The 23,158-nt window shown below is 62.1% G+C and overlaps 1 protein-coding gene across 4 annotated transcripts in view; it reads right to left on the reverse strand.

Moving 5' to 3' along the window:
* The window catches only part of RADIL (Rap associating with DIL domain), a 63,579-nt gene that overhangs the window by 5,539 nt on the left and 34,882 nt on the right, over nt 1–23,158 (reverse strand). For all 4 annotated transcript variants that reach the window (XM_045813276.2, XM_087867005.1, XM_087867011.1 and 1 more), the window contains 7 exons: nt 17,916–18,148; nt 15,662–16,300; nt 13,782–13,819; nt 7,884–8,044; nt 3,649–3,761; nt 2,173–2,410; nt 1,246–1,418 (listed from right to left, as the gene is read on the reverse strand). In XM_045813276.2, coding sequence (XP_045669232.1) covers nt 1,246–1,418; nt 2,173–2,410; nt 3,649–3,761; nt 7,884–8,044; nt 13,782–13,819; nt 15,662–16,300; nt 17,916–18,148 — 1,595 coding nt within the window. The remainder of the gene's footprint in view (nt 1–1,245; nt 1,419–2,172; nt 2,411–3,648; nt 3,762–7,883; nt 8,045–13,781; nt 13,820–15,661; nt 16,301–17,915; nt 18,149–23,158) is intronic.

Consider the following 23,158-nt stretch of genomic DNA (forward strand, 5'->3'; position numbering starts at 1 on the left):
CCACTTTCATTATGCTTTTCGAAGAGCCACTCTTGGCCTCTTGCTTGTCTGTTGTCCGTGTGCAGACCTTCGGGCTTGACTGGCGGCTCTGCTCCGGGACCTCCCTTCCTGGCCCGATCCCCGCCTCGCGCACGGGGGCCACAGGCTTTCCTCTGGCAGCCGTCTCCGCGGCCCAGGCGCCCACCCACCTCCTCGCTCCACATCTCATCTTGTCCGCATTCTGTCCGTGGGGGCTTGTGACACCAAGAAGCCAACCGAACGCCTATGCTCCATCTGCGATCTGCGCACACACGGCCCCAGCTTCTGAATTTTCTCTAGTAAACCCATGAGTCACTTTTAGAGTAAAAAAAAAATCCAGTAACTCAAAAGACACCTAAGCAAGACCTAGTCCCCCGCACGTGGCAGATTCTCCGTATCTGCTGGGCGATCCCTGGCTGCGGGGCCTCGGCGTGGCCAGCACAAAGCAGCTACCGCCATTATGAAGCACCGGTGACCCCAACACAGACGAGACCCATGTGGTGACCCCTGGGCAGAGGCGGAGGCTCCGGCTGCACCTGACCGGCAGGTCCGTGGTCCCTGCAGGGGCGTCCTGGCTATGTCCAAGGTGCCCTTGTGGTCCAGGCGCTCCCGGTGGCGCCAGCCGTGCAGACCTCTCCCCATCGTCCCTGGGGCACACTGGGTGCCTTGCCCGGCAGGAAAGGGACACCGCTGGTTTGGTTTCATGGATCATCCGTGACAACTGTCAGGTAGTGACCGAGGTGGGGGCGGGGGGCATCCTCACTTCCTGTCGTGCTTCCGACAAGTGACCACATTCCAACGGTTGCGGGGGTCAGACGTCCCGCAGGCGTGGGGCCAAAACCGAGGAGCCAGCGAGGCTGCCTTCTCCCTGCGCGTGGGGGCCGTCCGAATTCAGCCGAGGGCCGTTCCCGGCTTCTTGGGGCCGCCGCACCCCATGGTCCATTTCAGAGCCAGCCGAGCGGTTGAGTCCCTCCTGCTCCCATCCTCTCGGACCCACCCTCCTGCCTCCCTCCTCCGCTTCTAAGCGTCGTGCGCTTAGACGGCGCCCAGCGGACAAGCCAGGGTCAGCTCCGCATCTCGGGGGCCCCAAGCGGAGTCGCACGTGCAGAGCCCCCTGTGCCATGTGGGGTCAGGGACTGGACACGGACCTCGCCGGGACCGCTCTGCGAGCTCCCAGAGCCCGGAAGCAGCTCCGAGGCCCACACGGGTCGCGCGGCGCCCACCTACCTGGATGAGCTGAGCGCGGGGCGTGGCCAGCAGGTTGAGCGCGCAGGAAAGCTTCCGGAAGAAGCGCTCCCCGGCCTCCCCGTGGCCGGCGCTCCTCGTCCACTCCAACAGCTGCTGCAGGCGGGCGCTCGCCTGGACGCCTCTGGGCCAGTGGAAGCAACTCAGCGAGGGACCTGGGAGCGGGGACGGGAGGTGATGCTCCGTGGCTCCCCGCACGGCAGGCACGCCGCCCGCCCTCCCCATGGAGCTCCCCAACGCCCGTCCTCCCCGGCTCCAAGCCTCTGAGGACAGGCCTGACAGCCGTACATGCCCTCCCAAGACCACCAGCCTGCTTCTGGACCCCTCTCTGCCCGGGGGGGGGGGGCATGGGAGGTGGGAGATGAGGCGGCAGGGAGGGGCTGTGACAGCCACAGATTCCCAAGTGCAGAGACATGTCCACACCTACAGCCGAGACCCCCAGCTCCCACCTGGATCCTGCCCACAGACCCCGACCAGCCCGGGAAGGCCACACTGGTGACACGTGTGCCACAGGTCTGCATGCGTGGCATGCTCATCTCCCCGTGTCCCAGTGGGGCCCGACTGGAAGGAACTGGCAACCCAAGCCCCTGGTAGTGAGGAATCTGGGGGGCAGAGGCCACGTTCCTTCTCTGAGCCTGTCCCTCCTCACTCCCCGCTGAGGCTCTGTGGGGATATAATGAACCAGGAAAGGCCTGTGCAGACACCGCCCCCCGCATCCCGGGACCGATCTGCAGACACTGACAGACACTCCCGCTCCTAGAGGCACCAGCCCTGCGACAGCAAAAGCTCTGGGCCTCCACCTCCCCGCCGGACCCCCAGGCAGCGAGATGCCTCGGCCCCCCAGCTCCCGCCAGCACATGCTTGGCTTCTCCTGCGGCAGGGGCAGGGGTCCCCGACCCCGGGCCTCACCCTTGTCCAGGAGCTGGTTGAAGAGCAGAGTGCTGGAGAAGAAGAGGAGGTAGGCCAGCACCTGGGAGGCGATCTCGGGGTGCACCCGGAACTGCTGCAGGAGGTCCAGGGTGGCCTGGTAGACGGACACGACGTGGCGCAGCTCCTCCGGCAGCTGGGGGGCAGAGCACCAGCTCTCCCGGCGCTCCGTCTGGAAAGGGGGGCACTCCAGCAGGGCCGGGAGGCAGACGTACAGGGACTGGGGGCAAGAGGGAAACACAAGCTGCCGTCGGCAAGGGCCCTGGGGGCACACGAGCCCCCCGCCTGGGCCAGATCGGCATCCTGCCGAACAGGCCCCAGCTGCCCGGGGCCACGGGGGACTCAGGAGCAGCTCGGTGAAAGGAGCAGAGGACAGCAGGAGCGGCACAGAGCCCCAGCCAAAGGGCCGCTGGAGACGCCCCACAGTTCTTGGGAGGAACTGCGCCCCTCCTGTTTTATCGGACAGAAGGGTGGTGAGGGGCCAGCAGCTGGTCCCCTAAGGGACCACACCCCCTGTGCCAGAGCACCCCCTCCCGCGGACCTGAGCCAGGCTCAGCAGCCTGGGGGCCAAGGCAACGGCCCCGGGGGAAGGCCTGGCAGGACGGCAGGCACCCACACTCATCTTGGGGGTGACAGAGCAGCATCTGCTGCTCCCCAGAAACAAGGTGAAGGCACCACCTCCGAGGGGAGTCCTCGCTGCCACCACACCTCAAGGTGACCCTGGGATGACAGGTCAAGGGCAACGCCGCACATCTCCACTCGGACCCTCAAGGCACATGATGGGGGCTCCTTCCTGTTTGGCCAAGACACTGAGGCTGTGTCCTCCTCAACCCAGGGCTCCCTGCAGCTGGGAGCAACCAAGCACGGGGCTGCCTGACTCAGCTGTCCGGACTGCACGCGGAACAAACGGGGAATCCGTTTCTCCAGTCAACCCTCTTGCTTCTCACTGGAGAGCAGCTGGGCCGGATTCCTCGGCCCCCACCAGATCCATCCACGTTCTAACGCAGTCTCAGCCAGTCCTCCGGGCTCCCCACCGTCAGGACTACCTGCCGCAGGGGCCCCTCCTCTCTCCACTCCCCTGCCTGCACCCCCCCCCCTTTACCCGGAGGCTCCGACGCCCTTGGTGCTCACCACGGTGGCCACCAATGCCCACAGAGCACACGCTCCACCTTCCACATCACCCCCCAGAGCAGCCAGTCCTCCAGCCCCCCCCACACTGCAGGCCCCTGCGCAGCCAGCCGACTCCCAGGACGAGGGTGACGCCAGCCAGGAGGGCAGGAGGGCGAGCAGCTCAAGGGCGCTCACAGCTCAAGGGCGCATGGGCAGCCATTAGAGCTCAGAATCCTCGAGTGATGGTGGGAAGAGCACCTCTCCTTCCCGGTCCCCCCCCCCCCGCCCCGGGGAGCCATGAGGAGCACAGCCCGCCCCGCTCGACCCCGAGCCGGCAGCGCGCCGTACCTTCGAGACGTAGTACACGCACTGCTGGAAAGCGTACAGGATGACCTCCTCCAGCACCGCCATGGCCTCCTCGCTGGCCGTCAGCGTGCAGGAGAACAGGGACTCCTTGGAGCCTGTGTGGAGATAGCGGGACGCGGTTACCCGGCATGCGCTCGCCCAAGTCCCCGTCGTGGGTTTGGGGGTGCGATAACCAAAGCCCCCCAGCCCGGCCGGCACAGCCTCCCAGGGCTGCAGGGGTGAGACGCGGACCCCCTGCTCCCGGGCCGGCGAGGCTGAAGCGACACGAGGCGCACGTGAAGCTCGTTACTGACTAGACTCCAGACACGTTTTCTGCGGGAACCAACTGCCCCCGCAATAGCAGATTCTGACCCGACGCCCCTGCAGCCGCTTCTCACTCCGCACACAGGTCAGAGGATCGCTGGCCAGAGCTCCGCAGGAGACCGTCCCTCCACGGAATCGTGACGTTTCCAAGGAGAGAGAAACCAAATGGCCTATGTGCCCTGTTCTCCCCCCAGCACCCGGGACAGACTGCAGGGAAGACGCTGCGCGGAGAGCAGGACTCTCGACAGCTCCACGGAGGGAGGCTGCCTCAGCTCCAGGCGGGTCCCCCGAACCACAGGCCCAGGTGGGTGGGCCTCCCCAGACAGGCTGGAGCTGAGCCTGGGGAACTGTGAGGGAGGCCTGCCTAGCGGGGCCATTGGGGGGGGGGGTCAGTGGATGCCTGGTGATTCTTTATCTCTGGGAGGTGTTCCCGTAAAGTCAAGAAGCCAAATTGGCCACAGAGACCCCAATACCAGAGAACCCCAACAGGGCAGAAATGTCCTGAGGGGCCTCCAGCACGCAGGAGGCACGCGGTGTCCCACCGTCGCTTAGCAGGAGTGCCCACGGCCTGGCCGCTCTGCCTTGTCTCCCATGCTCTCAGATCCCCACCCCACTCCAGGAGCTGCGGGCAGGCAGCTGGGACGCACGCGTCCTGCGTAGACCGGCGCCAGCTCATTCCGCTACAGCCTCTTCATTACCACACAGCATGGCCCCCACGCTCTAGGACTCCCCTCCCCGGGGCTGGGAGGGAGGTGCTGGGTCTTACGGGGCCTCCCAAGAGCACAGGGACCCAGGCCACCCACTTCTGGACAAACAGAAGAGTGTGCGAGCCCATCAGAGATGCCAGCCCTACAGCCATCTGAGTGCACCACTGCTGGAGGGACTTCTCTTTCCAGGGCTTGGGGCACTCCTGCCCCTGGACCCACAGAGCACCCCCAAAGAGCTCACTCCCCAGGAAGCCGCCTGGCTCGGGAAGCCAGAGGCCTGCGCCACCTGCCCAGGGTCCTCCCCAGAGCCTGGCCTGTGGGGTTGCATTTGGGACAGACCCTGGTGGGGTCCGGCTGCTCCCAGCAGCCTCACCGGGCTTTAGAGGAGAGGCAAATCAGACAACTTTGGGGGCCCCGTGGCTTGGGGGAGCCAGAGGTCTTGCTAGGCCGCTGGGCTGTAGCACCCCAGGCCTAGAGAAACACGCAAGGCTGCCCACTGCTGACCGCGGCCCCTGCAGACCAAACACGACCCACAGCCGATGGAAGCTAGCGGGAACTGGGCCAAGAAACCAGTTCCAAACCCTTTCCCTGGAGCAGGGCCTGGACCAGGGCGGGGTGGGGTGGGGGGAGCCTCCTACACGGCCAGCTGGTCCGAGAAAGCCCACCGCTACCCCCCGTGGGTGTGGGGGCTCTGGCGGGAGGAGGAACGGCAGGAGGAGGAGGCCAGGACCCGGCAGAGCGCAGCCGCGGGAAGGCCCCCAGCAGCGGCCACACGACTCTCTCAGCCGTCACTGGAAAACCAGCCGAAGCACGTGTACCCGTGGTGTGGGCTCTGCTGGCGTTTCCGAGCAAGCTGACTCTCACACAAGCCTTTCGGGGGTCGGCGGCCTGCACCTGAGGCCCCCAGACCCACAGGGGCTGAGGCAGAGCCACAGAGGCTCTCAGCGGGTAAAATACCCCCACCCCCGATGGGCCCACCTTCCGTCCACCCGTAGGAGGGAGGCGTCCTGCATAAGAGCTTTGGACAACAAAGATTGTTTGTGGAACGAAAAGGCGATTTTCCAGCGTTCAGGACGTGACATCTGTTTTCAGAAATCTTCCCACAGAAATTTCCCGCTGAAGGTCAGGAGGCCGAGACGCGACTCTCACCTCGCCTCTGGCCTCTGCTGATGGGATTTTTCCTCTAAGCTCTCCAGCGCCTGCCCTGCACAGGACACGGTCTGTGGGACGCTCAGATCCTGCTGCGGCCTCCCCAGCTCGCGGAGCCCCAGGGGCGGACAGAGGCGGGGCCCCAGCCAGCCGCGGGCTCACTCTCCCAGCCTCAATGGCCTACGCGACATCCAGGCCCCGGACCAAAAATAACTTCCTCCAAGGGCAGAGGCAGCGGCTAAGGAAGCAGAGCCTCCATCGGCCCCAAGAAGCTCCTGTGATGAAAATCCGCCAGCCACAGGCTCCCTGTGCCCAGGAGGAGGTCCAGGGGGGTCCAAAGACCACAGCGTCTCAACAGAGCGTGTGACATCAGGGCGGACGAGACGGGGCATCAGCAGGACTCACCCACCGACACTGTGCCCAAAAACCATGGAGGGGGCAGTTCTCCCAGCCGACTGTGCTGGGGGCAAAACAGGCAGGACTCCCTGTCAACACCCCCGACCTCCGGACATCTTGCTCAGAAGGGCCACATGCGCCCGCAGACGAGCCAGAGGCCCAGGTGCTCCCTGGCCAACGCCACGTCCAGAAGAGGGGCCCCTCCGTTCGGAACAGCTGGAAGCCCCCAAGGATACCTGCGGGCTTTGGAGAGAGGGAGGCCCTGGGTTCTGGGAGCACCAAGCTCAGGACGGCCCAGGCTACGGGGACAGAGCCAGTGCCCTCACTCTGGAGACGCACAGGGAAGGTCGTTTATGTCACGTTCAGGGGAAAAAGCCGGGTAACCGGCTGCTTCGGGCCCAGGCCTTGTGGACGGAGAGCGCAGCAGCATCCTGGGAGGTCTCACTGGACGCCTTGCACAACGTCCACCCAAGGGGAACGGGGATGGGGGCCACAGGTCAGCAGGCCTGAATGCCCACTGGGACACGGAAGGTTCTAGTATGTCCCTCTACATATCCACAAAAGCCCCGATTCCCAGGCCCTGGAAGCCCAAGGAAGCTCCCAGTGCCCCTTTCACTGTGAGGTGGGGATAAGAAAACACTAAGAAGCCGTGACTGACGATAAGGGACACAGACACACCTGCCAGGCCGCCTCCACTGGCTCTGCGTAGCCCGGCACCGGCCCGGCTGGCCCTCCCTCCCACCCATCTCCACAGCTCCTGGACGGCCAAAGCACACAGTAGGACCACCTGCCCTGTGCAGACCACCACCCCTCACTCTCAGCCACCAAGAGCCCCTCATCTCTGGAAATCTAGCCCCTCCCAGGGGCTCAGCAGGGTCCCGCACCACCTGGGCGAGGACCGGGACCCCACGCTCCCTGCTCACGGCTCTCCCACACAGAGCCCACGGCCACCCCTGGGAGACACGGCTGGCATACAGACGCCGAGCAGCGTCCAGCAGACTGAGCCCACGGGGGAGCCTCGGCCCGGCCCGCTTGCCTGGCTTCCATCCCAGCTCCGGGGGCAGCCTTCAGAGTCAGGCCCGCCGACCACACCTGCCCGGGATCCCCCGCAGCTGCGGCTGCCTCTGGTTTTGCCACAGGAACAAGATATTGGGGGGGCTGTGGCCTCTGCCCCTGGGACCACCCCACCCTCCTTCCCGGCTGTTCCGGGAGCCACGATGCAGACGCATAGCGGCTGAAATCCCAGGCCCAACACCACCCTCTTCTGGAAGCCCCCAGGCTGCCCCAGGCAGCGTCTGTCAGTGTTGCCATCACAGAGTCTAAAGCGGCCCCGAAGCCAACCAGCCCCCAGGTCTCCTCTCGGAACCCGCAGTGCGCCCCATGAGGAACAGCCCAGGCCCGAGGCACTGCACGCTTTCCGCCGGCCCCCGCAGGCGACACGCGGTGGAGGCGCTGAATGCGTGACAGGCCGGGGACGCGAGGGGCGGGTTTGCCCGACCGCCAGTGTCGCCCCCTCTCAGAGGAACCCCCACACAATGCCACCTCCACAGGTTCGAGCGGCCGACTGCAGCCTGGGTCGGCGAGGGGACACCCGCTGCCCCCGGGACCCCCCACTACCCCCGCGAGGGACCCCCCCGCCCGGGAGCGGCAGCACGGCAGCACCTGTGACGTCCAGCTCCTCCTCCAAGCTCTGCATGTAGAGCGGGCACGTCTGCTGGATGAAGTACAGGAGCTCCACCGAGTTAGCCATCCAGAAGAGGATGTGCTGCAGGTCGGGGACCAGGCCCGCCATGGTGAAGCTGGCCGGGGAGAGGGGCTCCTGGCTGCCGAGACAGAAGACCCAGAGTTACTCCCGGACGGCCGCCCGGGGAGGCCAGAGCCCGCGCTCGGCACACAAGGACGCTCGTTCCAGTGGGACACCAGTGGGACGCCGCCAAACCCCACCGAGGCCAGGCTGGGAAAGGGGGTCCACAGCAAGCTGTGGGACACGTGAGGCCGGAGGCACGTGCCCTCCAGACCGCGTGGGAAGGACCGCCAGGGGCCACAGCCGTTGGTAAAGGACGCTCGTCCACTATTCTCACATCTTTCCCTCTGGGACTGAGATAACGAAGGAGCGCAGAGGAGCGGTGTGCAAATGCGTGTGTGCACAGGCAGGGAGCGCCCGCGGCCGCAGAACGAGGGGCAGGAGTGTCAGTGTGTTATTTACGTTAATGTAATTAACGGAAGAGCCAAACAGCGAACAAACTGCGGCGGGAGGCACACAGGCAAGATTAGCTAAGAACCACGCGATCGTAGCGCTCAGAGCACATCACCGGGAGATTCGGAGTCAACTGTCAGAAAACCAGGGGCTGCTCTGAGATGGGCCTGGTGCTGCCAACACACGCTCTTCACACGGACTCTCCTGCCAGGGCCGCACCTGTCGCGGCAGCTCATGAAATCGGAAAGCTACCAGGCACCAGGTACGGGGCTGGAACCTTCCCTTCCCTCTGATCCCCGTTACAAGCCTGGGGAACGGCCAGCTCCAGCTGGAGACGGCCCCAGGGGCACGCCTGCCTCCCTCCCAGGCTGGCACCTCGAGGCTCCATGCTCCCTTTCCAGGGGACAATGGCGATGTCAGGGTCACCCACTTCCAGGGTCCGGCGAGCTCCAGCCAAACCCAGATCCACCCCGGCCCCTCTCCCCGCCTCTGGTCTCCCGTGCACCAGCCCCTGGGTTCCAGGACCCCGTGGCTGTGAGCCGCCTGCAGTGACCGAGCTGCCCGCGGTGACAGGAAGCTCCCAGCACCGTCCTGAGCCGCTCCTCCAGTCTGGGGGTGGACGTGGCGAGGCTGTGCTGAGCTCTGGGAATTCCTCGATTTCAAGAGTCAACAGCCCATCTTTCTGGGCACGATCGCCCATCTGTGGCACCCGCTCCGCAGAAGCAGGTCAGCGGGCCATGTGGTGGCGGCCTCTAGGGACGGCCCTGAGCCCGGCGGCGGCAGCGGCCAGGACCCGGTCTCCGGTGCCCCCGTGACCGCACCCAGTGGACTCTCCTGACAGGTGAGCACAGAGCCGTTCACAAGCAATTCAAACCACCCGGAGGAGACTCAGGTCTGTCCGTGGGGGACACCGGGCTGGCTGTCCAGCGGTCCCAGCGACCCCTCGCTGGAACGGCATCTCTTGTTGGCAGATTGTGAGGGGCGGGCCAGGCGGTGGCAGGGCATCGGCGAGGACAGTGCTGTCCCCGGGCCCGGCAAGGGCACAGGGCCCTTCATCCTGCCTGGCAGGCTGGCGAGCGCCACGGCAGCTCCAGGACTGTCATTTGTGATGGTCACAGCCAGGGTCGCGGGGAACGAGGCCCACGGGAAGAGCCACAGGGGCCACAGGCGGGGACCTCAGGCTCCAGTTCGCACGTTCCTCTTGTGACTGTGGTTCTGTTGTGCTGACATAAGCACTCGTGTCACCCAGTGCGACCTCCTCTCTGTCCTGCTCCCGGGGAGGGACGGAACTGGCTTCAGGCCGGGTCTCCTTGTTCTTACCGCTAGGTAGGTCTGCTGCTGCCACCCGCTCGCCTTCCAGAGCCCCGAGCACTGGTCCTCCAAATCCGCCCCCCGCGCCCACGTGCATCACACACGTGTGCGCACACAGGCGTGAAGGGGGCGTGTCAGTAAGAAAGGACTAATCCGGCTCTTCAGAGCCTAATTCCGTTGCGTTTTCAACATCCACTGCCCTTCTCAATTTCACCCAGAACACAAAGGGACGGACAGGCCTCTCCTGACAAGTAAACCACCAGCGAGAGCCAGCGGGAGTTCCGGTGCCGAATGGCAGCGAGGTCAGCCCCCAGCACCCGCCACCGCAGGCCACGCACTCGGCACACGAGCTGCGGCGGGGTCGCCGCACCCCTTCAGGCGGCCGTGGGCGGAAGCATCGGTTTCACGGGCAGGACTCCAAACACAGCTAGGCAGCACGAGCCCCGCCGCAAAGCCTGTGCACGGCAGAGGGACCATCAACGCGTGAAGAAGCAACCTGCAGAGCGGGAGAAACGTCTGCAAAGTATCCACCCGAGAGCGGGTTAATTCCCAAAATCCATAAGGAACTCCTATAACTCAAAAGCAAAAAAACGAACCACCTGATTAAAAAATAGGTTAAAGACCTGAAGAGACACTTTTCCAGAGACCTCCGATGGCCAACAGGCGCGTGGAAAGGTGCTCAGCGTCACTCACCACCAGGATCAAAACCACAGTGAGCGCGCACCTCACACCTGCTGCAACGGCCGCCGTCAAAAAGACAAGAGGTGACAAGCGTCGGTGAGGGTGTGGAAAAACTGGAAACCCTGGTGCGCTGCTGGGGGGGATGCAAAAGGTGCAGCCGCTGTGGAAAACAGGATGGACACTCCTCGAAAAATTAAAAATAGCACTACCATGTGACCCAGCAACGCCACTTCTGGGTATTTACCCAAAGGGATTGAAATCCGCGTCTCCAAGACACACTGGGGCCCCACGTGTGTTCAGTGCCGCACTCTTCACGATAAGGAAGACGTGGAATCACACTAAGGCCCACGGACGGAGGAGGGGATAAAAAGTCTGGTATATAATACAATGACATGTTACTCAGCCTTTAAAGACTCGGGGAATCCTGCAGTGTGCTGTGACGTGGAGGAGCCCTACAGACGTTACGCTAAGCGACATAAGCCAATCAATCATAGAAGGAGAAACGTCTCCTGATTCCGCTGAGATAGCGAAGGCCTCCGACTCAGGGAGAGCAGAACAGTGGCTGCCAGGGGCTGGGCTGAGCTGGGCAGGACTGGAAATTGCTAATATACACTTCAAAATTCAAAAGGGTAGTTCTTGGGGTACCTGGGTGGCTCAGGTTAAGCATCTGCCTTTGGCTCAGGTCGTGACCCCAGGGTCCTGGGATCGAGCCCCACACTGGGCTCCCCGCTTGGCAGGGAGCCTGCTTCTCCCTGTCCTTCTGCCTGCCACTCCCCCTGCCTGTGCTCTCTGTCAAATAAATAAAATCTTAATAAAAATTAAAAATTAAAAAAGGGGTGATTCTCAGGTGAAGTGTTTTTTACCACAATAAAATAAATAAAAATAAATCAATGACTACTCTGATACAAATTTTTAAAAATCTGCTTGGGAAGCATATGGGAGAGAAATCATTACTGAAAACAAAACTGAATGCATTTTTGCTAATAAAAATTAAATTAAAATTTAAGAAGTTCAAAAAACATTCAAAAAGATTCACGAATCAAAGAAGAAATTAAAATACAAATTATGCAAGAATAAGGAAATAACATAGAGGTTAATGGAGCAGAAATCAAAGAAAAGGTAAGCGAAAACAACAAAACTGGTCCTTTCAAACAGATGACAGTAGTCAAATCCCTGGGAAGATAGATCAAAGGAAAGTAAGAGGAAAGATATAAACCCAGCAGGAACTAAATACGTGAGAGATGAAAACAGTCCCAAGAGAATATGAGGAACAATTTTATCCCAGTAACTTCAAGAACGAAAGCAGAAGTCACTGAAATCAACACTAGCAGGGGTAGAAAACCAGACACGTCACTAATCACTGAAGAAATGGGACGGGCCAACCCAGGGCCGCCCAGACCTTGCACACACTACTTCAGCAAACCGCTGGGGCCCGAGCCCTCGCCTCACACAACCTGACGCGTTGTTATTAAAGTCAGACCAGGACGACGGGGAACATCCTAGATCCAGCTGCCGTATGAATTCAGAGGAGAAAATGCTAACTAAAACACCTACAACTGTAAATCCCCAGGCTACCAAAATCAGTAGCCATGAAGGGCTTAATCCCAGGGATGAGGCCATGGGTCCCGACACCTGCGGGCGCGGTGCCCGCGCTCACACCTCCGGGGAAAAGGTGTGAACGTCACAGATGCAGAAAAAGCACACGGTGGAAGTCACCAGTCCACCGCACTTGGACAGGAGCACAGCACACGGAGCTGAAGCCCGCGGGGCACGAGGTTCATAGTGTGAAGCTCGGGTGTGGATTCTGGGGTGATGGAAACAGTCTGTGCTTTTCGACCTTGCAAGTGATTCAAAAATTGTTTTAAAAGGAGGAGAAAGGGAGCATTCCCTGGGGATGGACACAGGGCTGTTTTTAGTCCCTAATGACACAAGTTCTGGAACACAGACCAGTCGGGAGCTGCTGGGGGGAGGCCTCGGTCTCCCCAGTGAGGAGGCACTTAGGGCGAGGACTGCCTGAGCCTCTAAAACCTCAGCTCCATCACCTCCAGGCCCCACGGCAGCCCTGGAAGCCCAGCTGTCCCCCAAGCTGGGGAGGCGGGGTGAAGCAACCACACCTGCCCCTGGGCCCCCAAGGCCAGCCCCCTCACATGGAAAACCTAGCGTGCCGAGCCCTGTGCCGTTCTCTCCACCGCGGGCAGGCCGTCCGGCACTCTCTGAGGGGCCCGGGCTACACTGAGCCCTGCCCCAGTAAGCTGGGCGGCAGGGCCTGGGCTCCCCACGCAGCCTCGCGCCCCAGAGCCATATTGCTCATCAGCAAACCCTTCCCCAGATGCCACTCTGACTTCCTGATGTCAACAGGAGCCAGAGAGCAGACACTCGTGAGCGGCAGGAACTGTGTGCTCAACGTCCGGCCCAGCCGGGACAGCTGGGTGACCGCAACTCTGCGCTGCTCCTGACCCGGGCTTCCGGGCCTCCCGCTAGGGGGGCCTGACGATTCCTCCTCCTCCCGCGAGGGCCCGCGGAGCACCCGTAAGCAGGCGCGCGTGGCGACAGTGTGCTTTACCGGATCCGGCGGCAGACCCAGGAGCCGGGCAGACCACGGCCCCCCTGCGACGTGACGTCCCGCGTGCCCTCCCCTCGCGACAGGCAGGGCCCAGCCCCTTCCACACGGCCCCTGGGGAGCTCCCACACGTGCGCGCTCCGGCAGTGGGAGGCTCAGCGCAGTCGCATTACAGGCGCTCTTCTGGGTGCTTTGTCTACGCAGCGCTGTGCACACGGCGTGTTCACGCTCGCCGTCGCCACGTGTCCGCTGCACGGGGCACGTGGTGGCTTCCGACCTCTGTGCTTATGGACGAGGACTTAGGCGCACACCGCCTGCCCCCCGTGGGATGGTGTGTCCCTGCGGGGCCCGCTCGGCAGTGCGACTGCTGGGTGGTGGCCCGCGCATGTCTCTCTCGTTAATGCCAAACAGCTCCCCGAGTCCCCGCTGTGGTGTGAGAGCCTCGACAGCACTTTCTGTGACAACGGACGCGGGGGAGCAGAAACGCTGCCCTTGCTCCAGGTCGGGAGGCGCACATTCTCCTGAAGGGGCGGGTCCGCTGTAGCACAGTCGTCAGGGGAAGCGAAGGCGGGGTGAGGCTCCGGAGGGGGTCTTGCCCACTCGGTCTAATGCGCACCCTGGAGAAACTCCCCAAACCCAGCGCTTCCCCGGTGCTGAGCACAGAAATGGAAACAGCCCCTCGGAGAGAGAGGGACAGTGCGACAGAAGCCCAGAGCTGACCCCAGAGGCGTCTGGGGGACCCCCGGGGTCTTGGCTCCACAGGGAGGTGCAGGTCTGGGGATCTAGGGGCCTAACAGGGAGCCGTACTTACAGCTGTGCCTGCTTCTCCGCCAGATCTTTGGTTTTCTCCTATAAAGACAAACAAGCAAACATGAGAAAAAAACAGCATACCACAGGGCATGTTCAACGAGAACACCGCTAAATCCACGTGAAAACCACGGCACCGTCATGGCAGACGTCGTGTACCGTGCAGGCTGTTTACGCAACACGGGGCTGGAAAGGATAATTTCCCATTCCATCCCTGCGTGGGACCTGCACACTTCCTGCCACAGACACAATCCACACCCGGCTCGCTGACAGAACCAGCGGCGCGTCTAGAAACAGTAAAGCAGGTCAAACGTTGTACGGATACCAGCACGAAGACTCTACCAACGCCCCTACTGTCGAGCGTCCCGCGCGGGCTTTCCCGTGCCAGCCGCAGGGACAGCGAGTAGACGGGCGTGTGCTTGAGTACTTCCAAGCACAAACATCCCAGCAGGGATGCAGGCTTAGCCAACACTTTCCGTCACTTTTAATCAAGAAATGGTTCTTGCTTTAGTAGCAAGTTGTTATGTGGCTAAGCAGAGCCCTAGCTCTGACTCCGTTACTTGTTCTAGAATGTGCTTATCTTGCCTCTAGTGTGTAGGACAGAGAGCGGTTGGTGCCCAAGAAACAGACGGACAAATGAAACGTCTGGGGCTCTCGACGGACCAGGGTTAAGCTCGTGAACAGCACAGGGAGCACATGGGGAAGCATGCAGCGGATGCCTGGATCCACACTCCTCTATTTCTGAGCTCCAGACCCTGGATGAGGTTGTTCACCTCGACAAGCCTCAGTTTCTCCAGCTGGCAAGTGGGATAGGGCCCCGGCATCACAGCATCTGACTCGCTAGGAAATGTCCGGCCCAGAGCAGACAGGACAGGATGGTGGTCTGTGTCAACAGTCACCGCAGGCCCCGGTGTGGTCGGGCTCCCACCCAACATGGACTTCACCTGGCCGGTGCACAGGGACCCAGGGAGGTGACCACACCGGGACAGTTCCAACGTCTTTCCGCGCGGGAACCCTGGCCGGTGGGCTCGGATGTCCACAATGTACATGGATAACTTACACAAACCTCTGGACGTGACAGCCCATGTTGACTTTTGCTTTTAAAAGGTTTCAAACATTTTAAATGTGGCTTTTAATCTGAGGCCTCTATCCAGTTTCTACAATCTCTGCAGTTTACAGGCCGAGATGAATGGGCGTCTCTTGGAGGGTCTGTAACTACCAGCCGTGCCTATGTCCCCAGGGAGTCCAGTCACGGGAGGGGCAGGAAGTGGCGGGGGGCCTCGAGGGCTGGACCCAGGCAGCCTGCAGCACACTGGCCCCGGCCCTGCAGGGACAGGCCAGCGGTGCCCCCAGGGGACGCCTGGCAGTGCCCGGAGCCATTTCCGGGAGGGGAGCCACCGGCGTTCAGCGGGTGGAGCCCAGGGCTGCTAGCCGCTGGGAGTTCTGCCCAGACACACGTGGTGCCCTGCTCGAGAGGCCCTGATGGACGGAAGTGTTTCCACGTACAGAAGTCAGCCAGTCCTGTGCCCCCACCACCGAGCTGAGGGCTCCACACCGCAGTGCTGGCAGAAGCCCAAGCTGCTCCCGGCAGAAAGCACGGGGCACTCAGGCCAAGTGGGTGTTGGGGCCCAGGCTCCAGGCCATGTCGTAGGTGGGCTGGGCCTTGGGGAGGGACATGGGACCAGAGCTCATGATGTCACAGCCCAGCACATGGGACAGAATGCCACAGAGGACACCCCGGGCTCCCTGGGTGTGCACAGGCAGGGCAGGCTGGCCCTGGGAGAGGAGGGAGTCCGGACCTCCCACGGGGGGCCACAGCGCCCACCCAGCTCCTCCCGCAGCCACAGCCCGCCCGCAGTGCCCGGCACCCCCCCCGCGACTGACCCAGACGGTCTCCCGGATCGTCTTGGCTATCTTGAGCAGAAGCTGCCCGAACGAGCCCGGCTGCAGGCGGGTGGCCGAGTGCTGGATGCAGAGGCAGAGCAGGAAGGCCGGGGCCAGCTTGTGGTCATCGCCACCGGGCTCGATGAGCGTCAGGATTCGCTGCAGCAGCGCGTCCTCCGCCTCGGGCTCGAACTCCAGGCGCAGCGGCCGCGGCCGGGGGAGGGCGGCCCGCGTGGAGCCGGAGGCGGAGGCGCCCCGAGCACGGAGCGTGGCACCACACATCCTGCAGCTCCGCGGCCCGGCGCGCAGCCGGGCCAGGGCCTGGGCGGGCAGGGGCTGGGCCTGCGCCGGGTCCTTGAACAGCAGCAGGTAGTAGAGGCCGAGGGACAGCAGGTCCCCGTGACGCAGCACCACCGCCCGGCCCCCCACCTCGGAGAAGTTGACGGAGACGGGCGCCCCGGGGATGGGCTCCAGGACCAGCCTGCTCCCCGCCTGCTCCGGGCCCGGGGGCTGGTGCCTGCGGATGGTGCAGTGCAAGGGCAGGATGTCAGGGGCCGACAGGCTGACACTGGGCTTGCTGGAAGGGGTCCTCTGGCCCACCGTGTGCTGCTCCCGGTTCAGCAGGTACACCAGGCTGTCCTGAAATGCAAATATCGGGCCTCAGGGGCAGGACGCCACCTGGGACACATCTGTCAGTGGGAAGAAATGAAAAGGTGTCACCTAAGCCATGTGGCCGGGACTGCCACCCTGGGCCAGCCCTGCCCTGGAGTCCTCCCTAACCTGCTGCTGGCTCCCAGCCTGCCCCACACGGGGCACCCGCCCTGTCCCCGGGTGCGGAGGCTTCCCAGAGCAGCCTCGGGGGCACGCCAGACACCCAGGGGAGACTCCAGCTTTGAGACAACAGAGGCCAGACAAGGGCCGCGCTGGGCACAGACACTGGTTCACAGGCATGGCTGAGCACCCCCCTCCCCCCGCCGGTGGTCTGTGACACACTGTGGGCCAGCCCTCTCCTCTGCGGTTCCAGATGGCAGACGCCGCCTCGTGAGACAGAATAGGGGCCGGACTCCAGCCTCTCCCACGACCCTAATGCAATGCAAATATTCCACAAAGAAAAAACTTCCTACAAGAAAACTCGTGAGCCTGCATTTCTGGAGTGCAGAAACCAGGACATCAACCTAAAGCAGAGAGTCAGCGCCGGGAAGACCTGGTGAGACCAGGCCACACCAGTCTGCGCCAGCATGGACCAGGGACGCTGGCCTCAGAGTGCGCAATGACCACGGGAGGGCCCTAAACTTACCTCTCCCTCGCTGAAAGGCTAAAAAATCACACCCAGGAGTGGAGATTTAAGCCGCTAGTGACACACGCCATGTATGGAAAGGCACGCGCTCTGAGCACACCAGTGCCAAGAAAACCCTCACCTCTACCCCTCTGCCCACCTGGTTCTCGAAGAAGCGCCCCTGCCCTCTCCCTGGGGAGTCAGCCCGAGGACTCCTTCCTTTGTGCTGTTGCCCCTGGGCTCAAGCATACGCCCCGGTAAAGCCTCGCCTGGAACCCTCGTCTGGCCTCTTGTCCATTCCTACGGCTTGGAGGTGCCAGGCCAGGTTTGGTAGGGCTAAGACCCGAGCACCGGCAGCCCCAGGGCCGCACGGCGTGCACCAGTGGAGCCAGAAGGGAGCTCAGCACATGGGCATGAGCAGGCAAGCAGGAAAGGAAGAGCCGAGAGAGGAGCTTCTGAGGGCTCCGCCCAACCAGCCAAGGGCCCCCACAGAAGTGGTGGGAAATGCAGGCCTGAGGGCCAGGGGCCCCTCAGACAAGGGGCACTCGAGGCTGCATGCCACAGGAGGCGTTCGCAAGCATCCACCCTCTGGACAAGGGGGTGGGCCTGTGTCGAGGTCCCCAAAGCCAGGGCACGGCATGGCCTGAGACACCATCTGGAAAGTGGCAGACAATTCTCCGAGAAGGAGCCTGGTATCGGGTGAGCCCTCTCCTGCCGCCTCCTACTGTAGCCTGGATGGAGAATGCTCTGGAAACAAAGCACAGGGGAAGCTCCACTTCCTCCAGCATCTAGAACGGCCCTGCGTGGTGGAGCCCACCACCCTGTTTCTACAGGCTCGTCATCACCGGGGTGACTGTGGCCACAGGAGCTCACAGCTGACTTAGCTAGCGGCAGGTGGAGGCCTTCTACTCTGAGAACGTCCAGGGCCCTCCTGGTCAGCTCACGGGGGGCGGCTGGGCCTCGGGGGGGCGGGCTCACGTGCTGCTGGCTGTAGCCTTGCAGAAGGAGCAGGTGGGGCGACTCGTAGAGGGAGTAGCGCATGGTGTCCTGGCCGCGTTCCTCGGGGTCCTGGGCGGTGGCCGAGCTCAGGCTGCTCTCACTGACGGTGCGGCGTAGCCGGGGTGTCGGGGGGCTCCGGGCACCCCCCGAAGCCAGGGCTGGGGTTCCCTTGGCACGGTTCCGCTGCAGCCTCCGGGCTTGGGCGTTTATCCCTGAAACAGAAGCAACACGGGGTATACAGTCAGAGCCTAACTGAGGCCCACCTCTGGGGGCTTCTGAATTCGGTCTCATGGACCCACTTGTAACACCAGGCACTGTTTGGTCAACAGATGTGGAGAAGCACACAGGACTCCACCCTCTGACCCCATCCTGGCAAGGACGGGGCACCTCTGGGGCTCCCTCTGAAAAGGAGGCAGCCCAGCCGTCTGTCCGTGTCCCCAGGCGCCCTACAGGAGCCCAATGACCCACCCCACCAGCCACACCACAGCCCCTCCCCTCAGGATGCCAGACCCACTGCAGCATCGACTCCTGCCGGGTCACCGTGCCAGGCGCTCCTGTATGTCACTGCACTGTCCCCAGAGTCCTGCCGGCCCACCAGCGTGCGTGCGTGTGCGCACACTTACATGCACGTGCCTGGGGGGGGGGACAGTGCATGTGTGCATGAACACGAGCGCGTGCTGTGATCAGATGAGACGAGAACTATACGCAGTCCCCCTGCCCCCCCCCCCAATTTACAAGGAAGAAGGGGTCCATTTGCCCTCGTCACCCAGCGCACTGAGCTGACCGGTCTCTGTCCAGGACAGCACACTGTTCCTTCCACGGCTGCCCCTGTCGCAGCCAGGTCAGGACGCACACATGCACGCAAACATGCCCGTGTCTACACACGCACACACGTGCACAGACGCCCCCCATGAAAGAGTCTTATACATCCAGGAAGTGCTCTTTTAAACTAATGCTGCTGGAAAGCCGAGAAGCCAGATGGAGCCCAGGAGGCCAGTCTCCTGTCACTGTCATGGCTGACCCCAGCACTTGCTTTCTGAGCCCTCTGCCGACTCCCCTCCACACAGCCTCCATCCATCCCCCTCTGCATTCTCCCTTCCTATAACCAGACAAAGCCGAGGAAGTGAGGCAGGCTAGCTGGAGCGAGGGTGCTGCCTTACCGGAGACCTGCCCTTCCAGGAGGAAGCCAGCTCTCTGCAGCCCGCAGGAGGCTGGGTCTGCAGGAGGCCGGGCCAGTGGCAGAGCTGCAGTGCGAGGCTGTCTGCCCGGCGCCCGCTGCTCCCCGCCTGCTGCAGAGCCAGCCAGCGACTGGCAGGCAGGCAGCAGTCCAGGGCAGGGGGGAGGTAGGGCGGGGGAGCAGGGGAAGGGAGCGGGGTCAGGGGGCAGGGGGGGGGGAGCAGGCAGGAGGAGGCAGCAGGGGCAGGGAGGAAGGAGGGGAGCAGGCAGGAGGGAGGAGTGGGGAGAAGGAGGGCAGGGGAGCAGGTGAGGGGAGGAAGTGGGGGGAGGCAGGGGCTGCCAGGGGGTGTGGGAGGGGCAGAAGGAAGTGTGGGCCAGGCGGGGCCAGGAGGGGTGGGGGGAAGGCAGGGGGAGCAGGCAGGGGCTGGTGGGGCAGATGGAAGCCAGCCTCCCCACCTCAAACTGCCCTGTTCCACCTGCTACTCTTAAGGATGACAGACCCCAGGACTGGGAGCAGCACTGCACGACCTGGGGCCAGACCCAAAAGAAGAAACATTTAAAAACCAGTCCAGAATGAAGTTCTAGCCCCCAAGCTCTTCCTCCATCTAGGATGGCGCCATAGGACAGGCTGAGCCTCAGAACCACCTTCCAGAAGTCCGGAGACTAAGAAGGTGGTCCTTTCCCCTTAAAGTCTCAGGGGCACCCAGGGACCCCCAGATGAGGCCTGAGACCAACGCCAATGTCCCCTGGACTTGCAGGCCACAAGGGAGCTCACTGCCGACCGGGCCCCACTGCCGTCGGGCTCCTACACCGCTGGCAGAGGGCCTTCCCAGGGCCCAGAGCCGGCTTCTCTGCCCCCGCTGTGGAAAGCAGCGGTTCTCACCCTACCAGCGCTCAGACCCTCCTGGGGAGCTCGGAATACTGCAGCTTGGTCTGGGGTCCAGGTCTCCTTACTGGGTCCTGGGGTGGCCACGAGAGCACCGGGGGGCCAGGGCTGAGGAGCAATGGCGCAGAGGCCGTCGGAAGGGACGCGCCCACGGCCAGCACGGCTCAGGCGCAGAGCAGCCCACAGCGCCCAGCGGACGTGACCCTGACGCCACCCCGCACACGCCCTGCTGGCGGCACAGCCAGGAGGACCCTCACGCACGCGTGGACACCCGCGCGAGGACGCCAAATGGGCCACAGGACCCTCTGGGGGAACTGGGATCACCGGATGAAGACGCTGCAGGGGAAAGTGGGGGTCAAGTGTGCACCCAGAGGTGGGTGGAAAAAGCAGACTGGCGCATATAAGGGAGGAGACCTGTCTGCACGCCTCAGAAGCTCAGAACACATCACTGCGCGCTGCCCGCGGTTTACCTACGTGCGCGTGGAAAGCTATTTTTAAAACCGGATAGAAAAGACACAGCAAACTGAAGCGACGGCTGTCTCCCGAGCGGGGCGGCGTGGAATCCGGGCTGCACGTCACACGCTGTGCTAAAGCGACACGTGCAATGCCCCGGACGTATCTTCATGTTACGTAACTTCATATACGATGTTTTACTTTTATTTAAGAAAACTCTAAATCAATATGATTAAAAAATATTATGTCAATTCTGGGAGGAAGGTACAGGTGTCAGTTACACTATTCTTTTTACTTTTACTTCTTTAAACTTTCTTAAAGTAAAAATCATAAGCATTTTGTAGGCCGCCCCCCGGCGTGTGACCGTGGCTTCCCAGCGCAGAGCTCCGGGACCTGGCCCTGGCCTGATGCGGCTGCCAGAGAAGAACCCCAGCCCCGTGCCCGGGGAGCAGCTCAGAAGAGGATCTGTGGCTTCCAGAGGGCTTATAAGGACAGCCACCTTCCCTGCTGACATCTGATTTTCCTTCAGCTCTGCCGTCATTACCATGCATCTGAGCACCGCGCAAAACCAGGACAGATCTGCCAAACTCGGAAACAGCATGCTCCGTGCTGGGTGGCGGATGCCAGGTGGCACACAGCTGGGCGGAATCCTGGCCAGACGTACCCCAGAAACCTTCAAAGGCATGGCACGTGCCGGTGGCCTGCACAGCCCAGGCGTTTTCAGGGCGCTCAGCCCCTGGGGCCCGGGCCACCTGTGATGCGTCTAAGGAGCAGAGAGCAAGGGCCAGGGGTGCGTGGGGGCCGGCAGAGTCGGGGGCCTGATGGTGGAGTCTCCGCCCCCGCCCCCCCCACCGGTCATGGATTTCATTCACAAGGGGGAGACTGGATCGGGAATCACTTTTCTTCAGCAAAGGGGTTCTAATGAATAAAAGGGCCACACCGTCCACATGTTCCATGGCACAGGAACTCTCGGTGGAAGGCTATTTATCCTAGAAGAGCGTCAGGCCTTGCTCGTGGGTGAAGTGGGTGGAGATATGCTCCAAGGCCCGGAGGCCGGAGTACGCCCGTTCTCCTATCACCCCCGCCCCCGCGCCCCACACCCGTTGGGCCGGACGTGCTGATCCCACGCATTTTCCTGCTATGTTATGGCTGAGCTCAGTGGGGCCAGAGATTCTGGCCTGATTCTGTAGGTCTGAGGGACACCCAGGAATCTGTACTTTGTAGAAGTGCCCAGAAGGTTCTGGAACACAGCAGACAGGCATAGGAACTCCTGCTGGGCCACGCTCCCTACTTTGTCACTAGACGAAGCCCTGTCTACAGAAGTGCACTGAGCGCTCGGTAAACTTACTTAAGCACCTACCAATTTAACTTGAGTTTTGGATTTCCAATTCTTTCCTCTAGATAAGTGTTTGTCAGCTCCTTGAAAGGTGGCAGATATGGGGCTCCCCACTCCGCCCTGGCATACTTGCTCTGGTAGAAAAGCAGAAACACACCCAGCAGAGGAGTGAAAGCAGGGGTCTGGGTAACCAGAACCTGGGAAGGCCTCTGTGCTTCCCCACGGACACACGGCACCCACCTTGTCGTGTTCCCACCGAGCACACACATGGGACCCACCTTGTCGTGTTCCCGCCTATGGACACACACGGGACCACCTTGCCCTGTTCCCACCAAGGACACACGGGGGACCCACCACGCCACCTAACGCTGGCTAGTACACACAGACACCACACCCAGAACAAAATGATAACTTTCCACATTTGAAGAGGCTAGTTAAACTCGAGATTCTGAAGCAACAGGAATCACGACTCAATCAGGCGCTGATGGGATGCGCAGAGTCCAGCCAGCCTCTCCTGAACTGTTTGCCTCTGACACAGGATTGGGTAGGGGCTCCTAATCCGGGTGTGACCGTGATCGAGACAGTGAGGGAGTGGACGCGTTTACAGAAAGGAGCTCTGAGCCTGGCTTTCCCCAGCCACTGGCTCTAGCTAGCCCCCTCACCTGCCCAGGGTGAAGCCCCCCGCCAGCGTGCTCAGACACGGCGGGGTGAGGCAGCCAGCCGGGCAGGGAAGAGGTGGGGGGTGACACCCTGGCCCACAAGGCTCTTTGACAAGCAACCCCCTCTTCCCGCCACAACAGGTTGGTGCAGATGTCCTCTCTGCTGGCAGAGAGGAGAGGACTCTGTGCATACTAGGGGTGGCAAAATTAATTTTGAAAACAGTGGGTAGCTGTCCCCGGAGCTCCGGTCACGGGCTCGATGCTGGCTCCGGAACAGCACTGGAAAGAAAAACACAGCCCTTTCCTGAACGTCAGTAGGTTCAGGACAATAAAATTTAACCTGCAGGTTTTACCTCGGAATCCTGTTTGCTCTTCCCTCCGGGACTCTGAGAGTTTGAAACAATATGTACAACTTGGAAACTTTCGTGTTGCCTACACCCACTGCGGGCTGGGGCTGGAAGTCTCACAGATGTGGTTACCACGGGCGACGGATGGGGCAACAAAATGGTCCTGCGTAAGGGAGTTTCACTAGCCGCAAAAGGCTGAGGGAGGCTCAAGCAAGTCCTTTTGAACTGGAATGCCCTTTCCTACCTTAGCAAAGACATGGGGTGGTGTTCTTGCTACCACGCAATCCTTGAAGTGAATTTTTTGTATTTGAAATACACAAAAAAGAAAAAGAACGACTAACTTAGAGATACTTTGGTGAGCACCT

This window comes from Ursus americanus, chromosome 2, assembly GCF_024610735.1.
Source record: "Ursus americanus isolate L20-20 chromosome 2, mUrsAme1.1.p, whole genome shotgun sequence".
In the NCBI taxonomy this organism is placed as follows: domain Eukaryota; kingdom Metazoa; phylum Chordata; class Mammalia; order Carnivora; family Ursidae; genus Ursus; species Ursus americanus.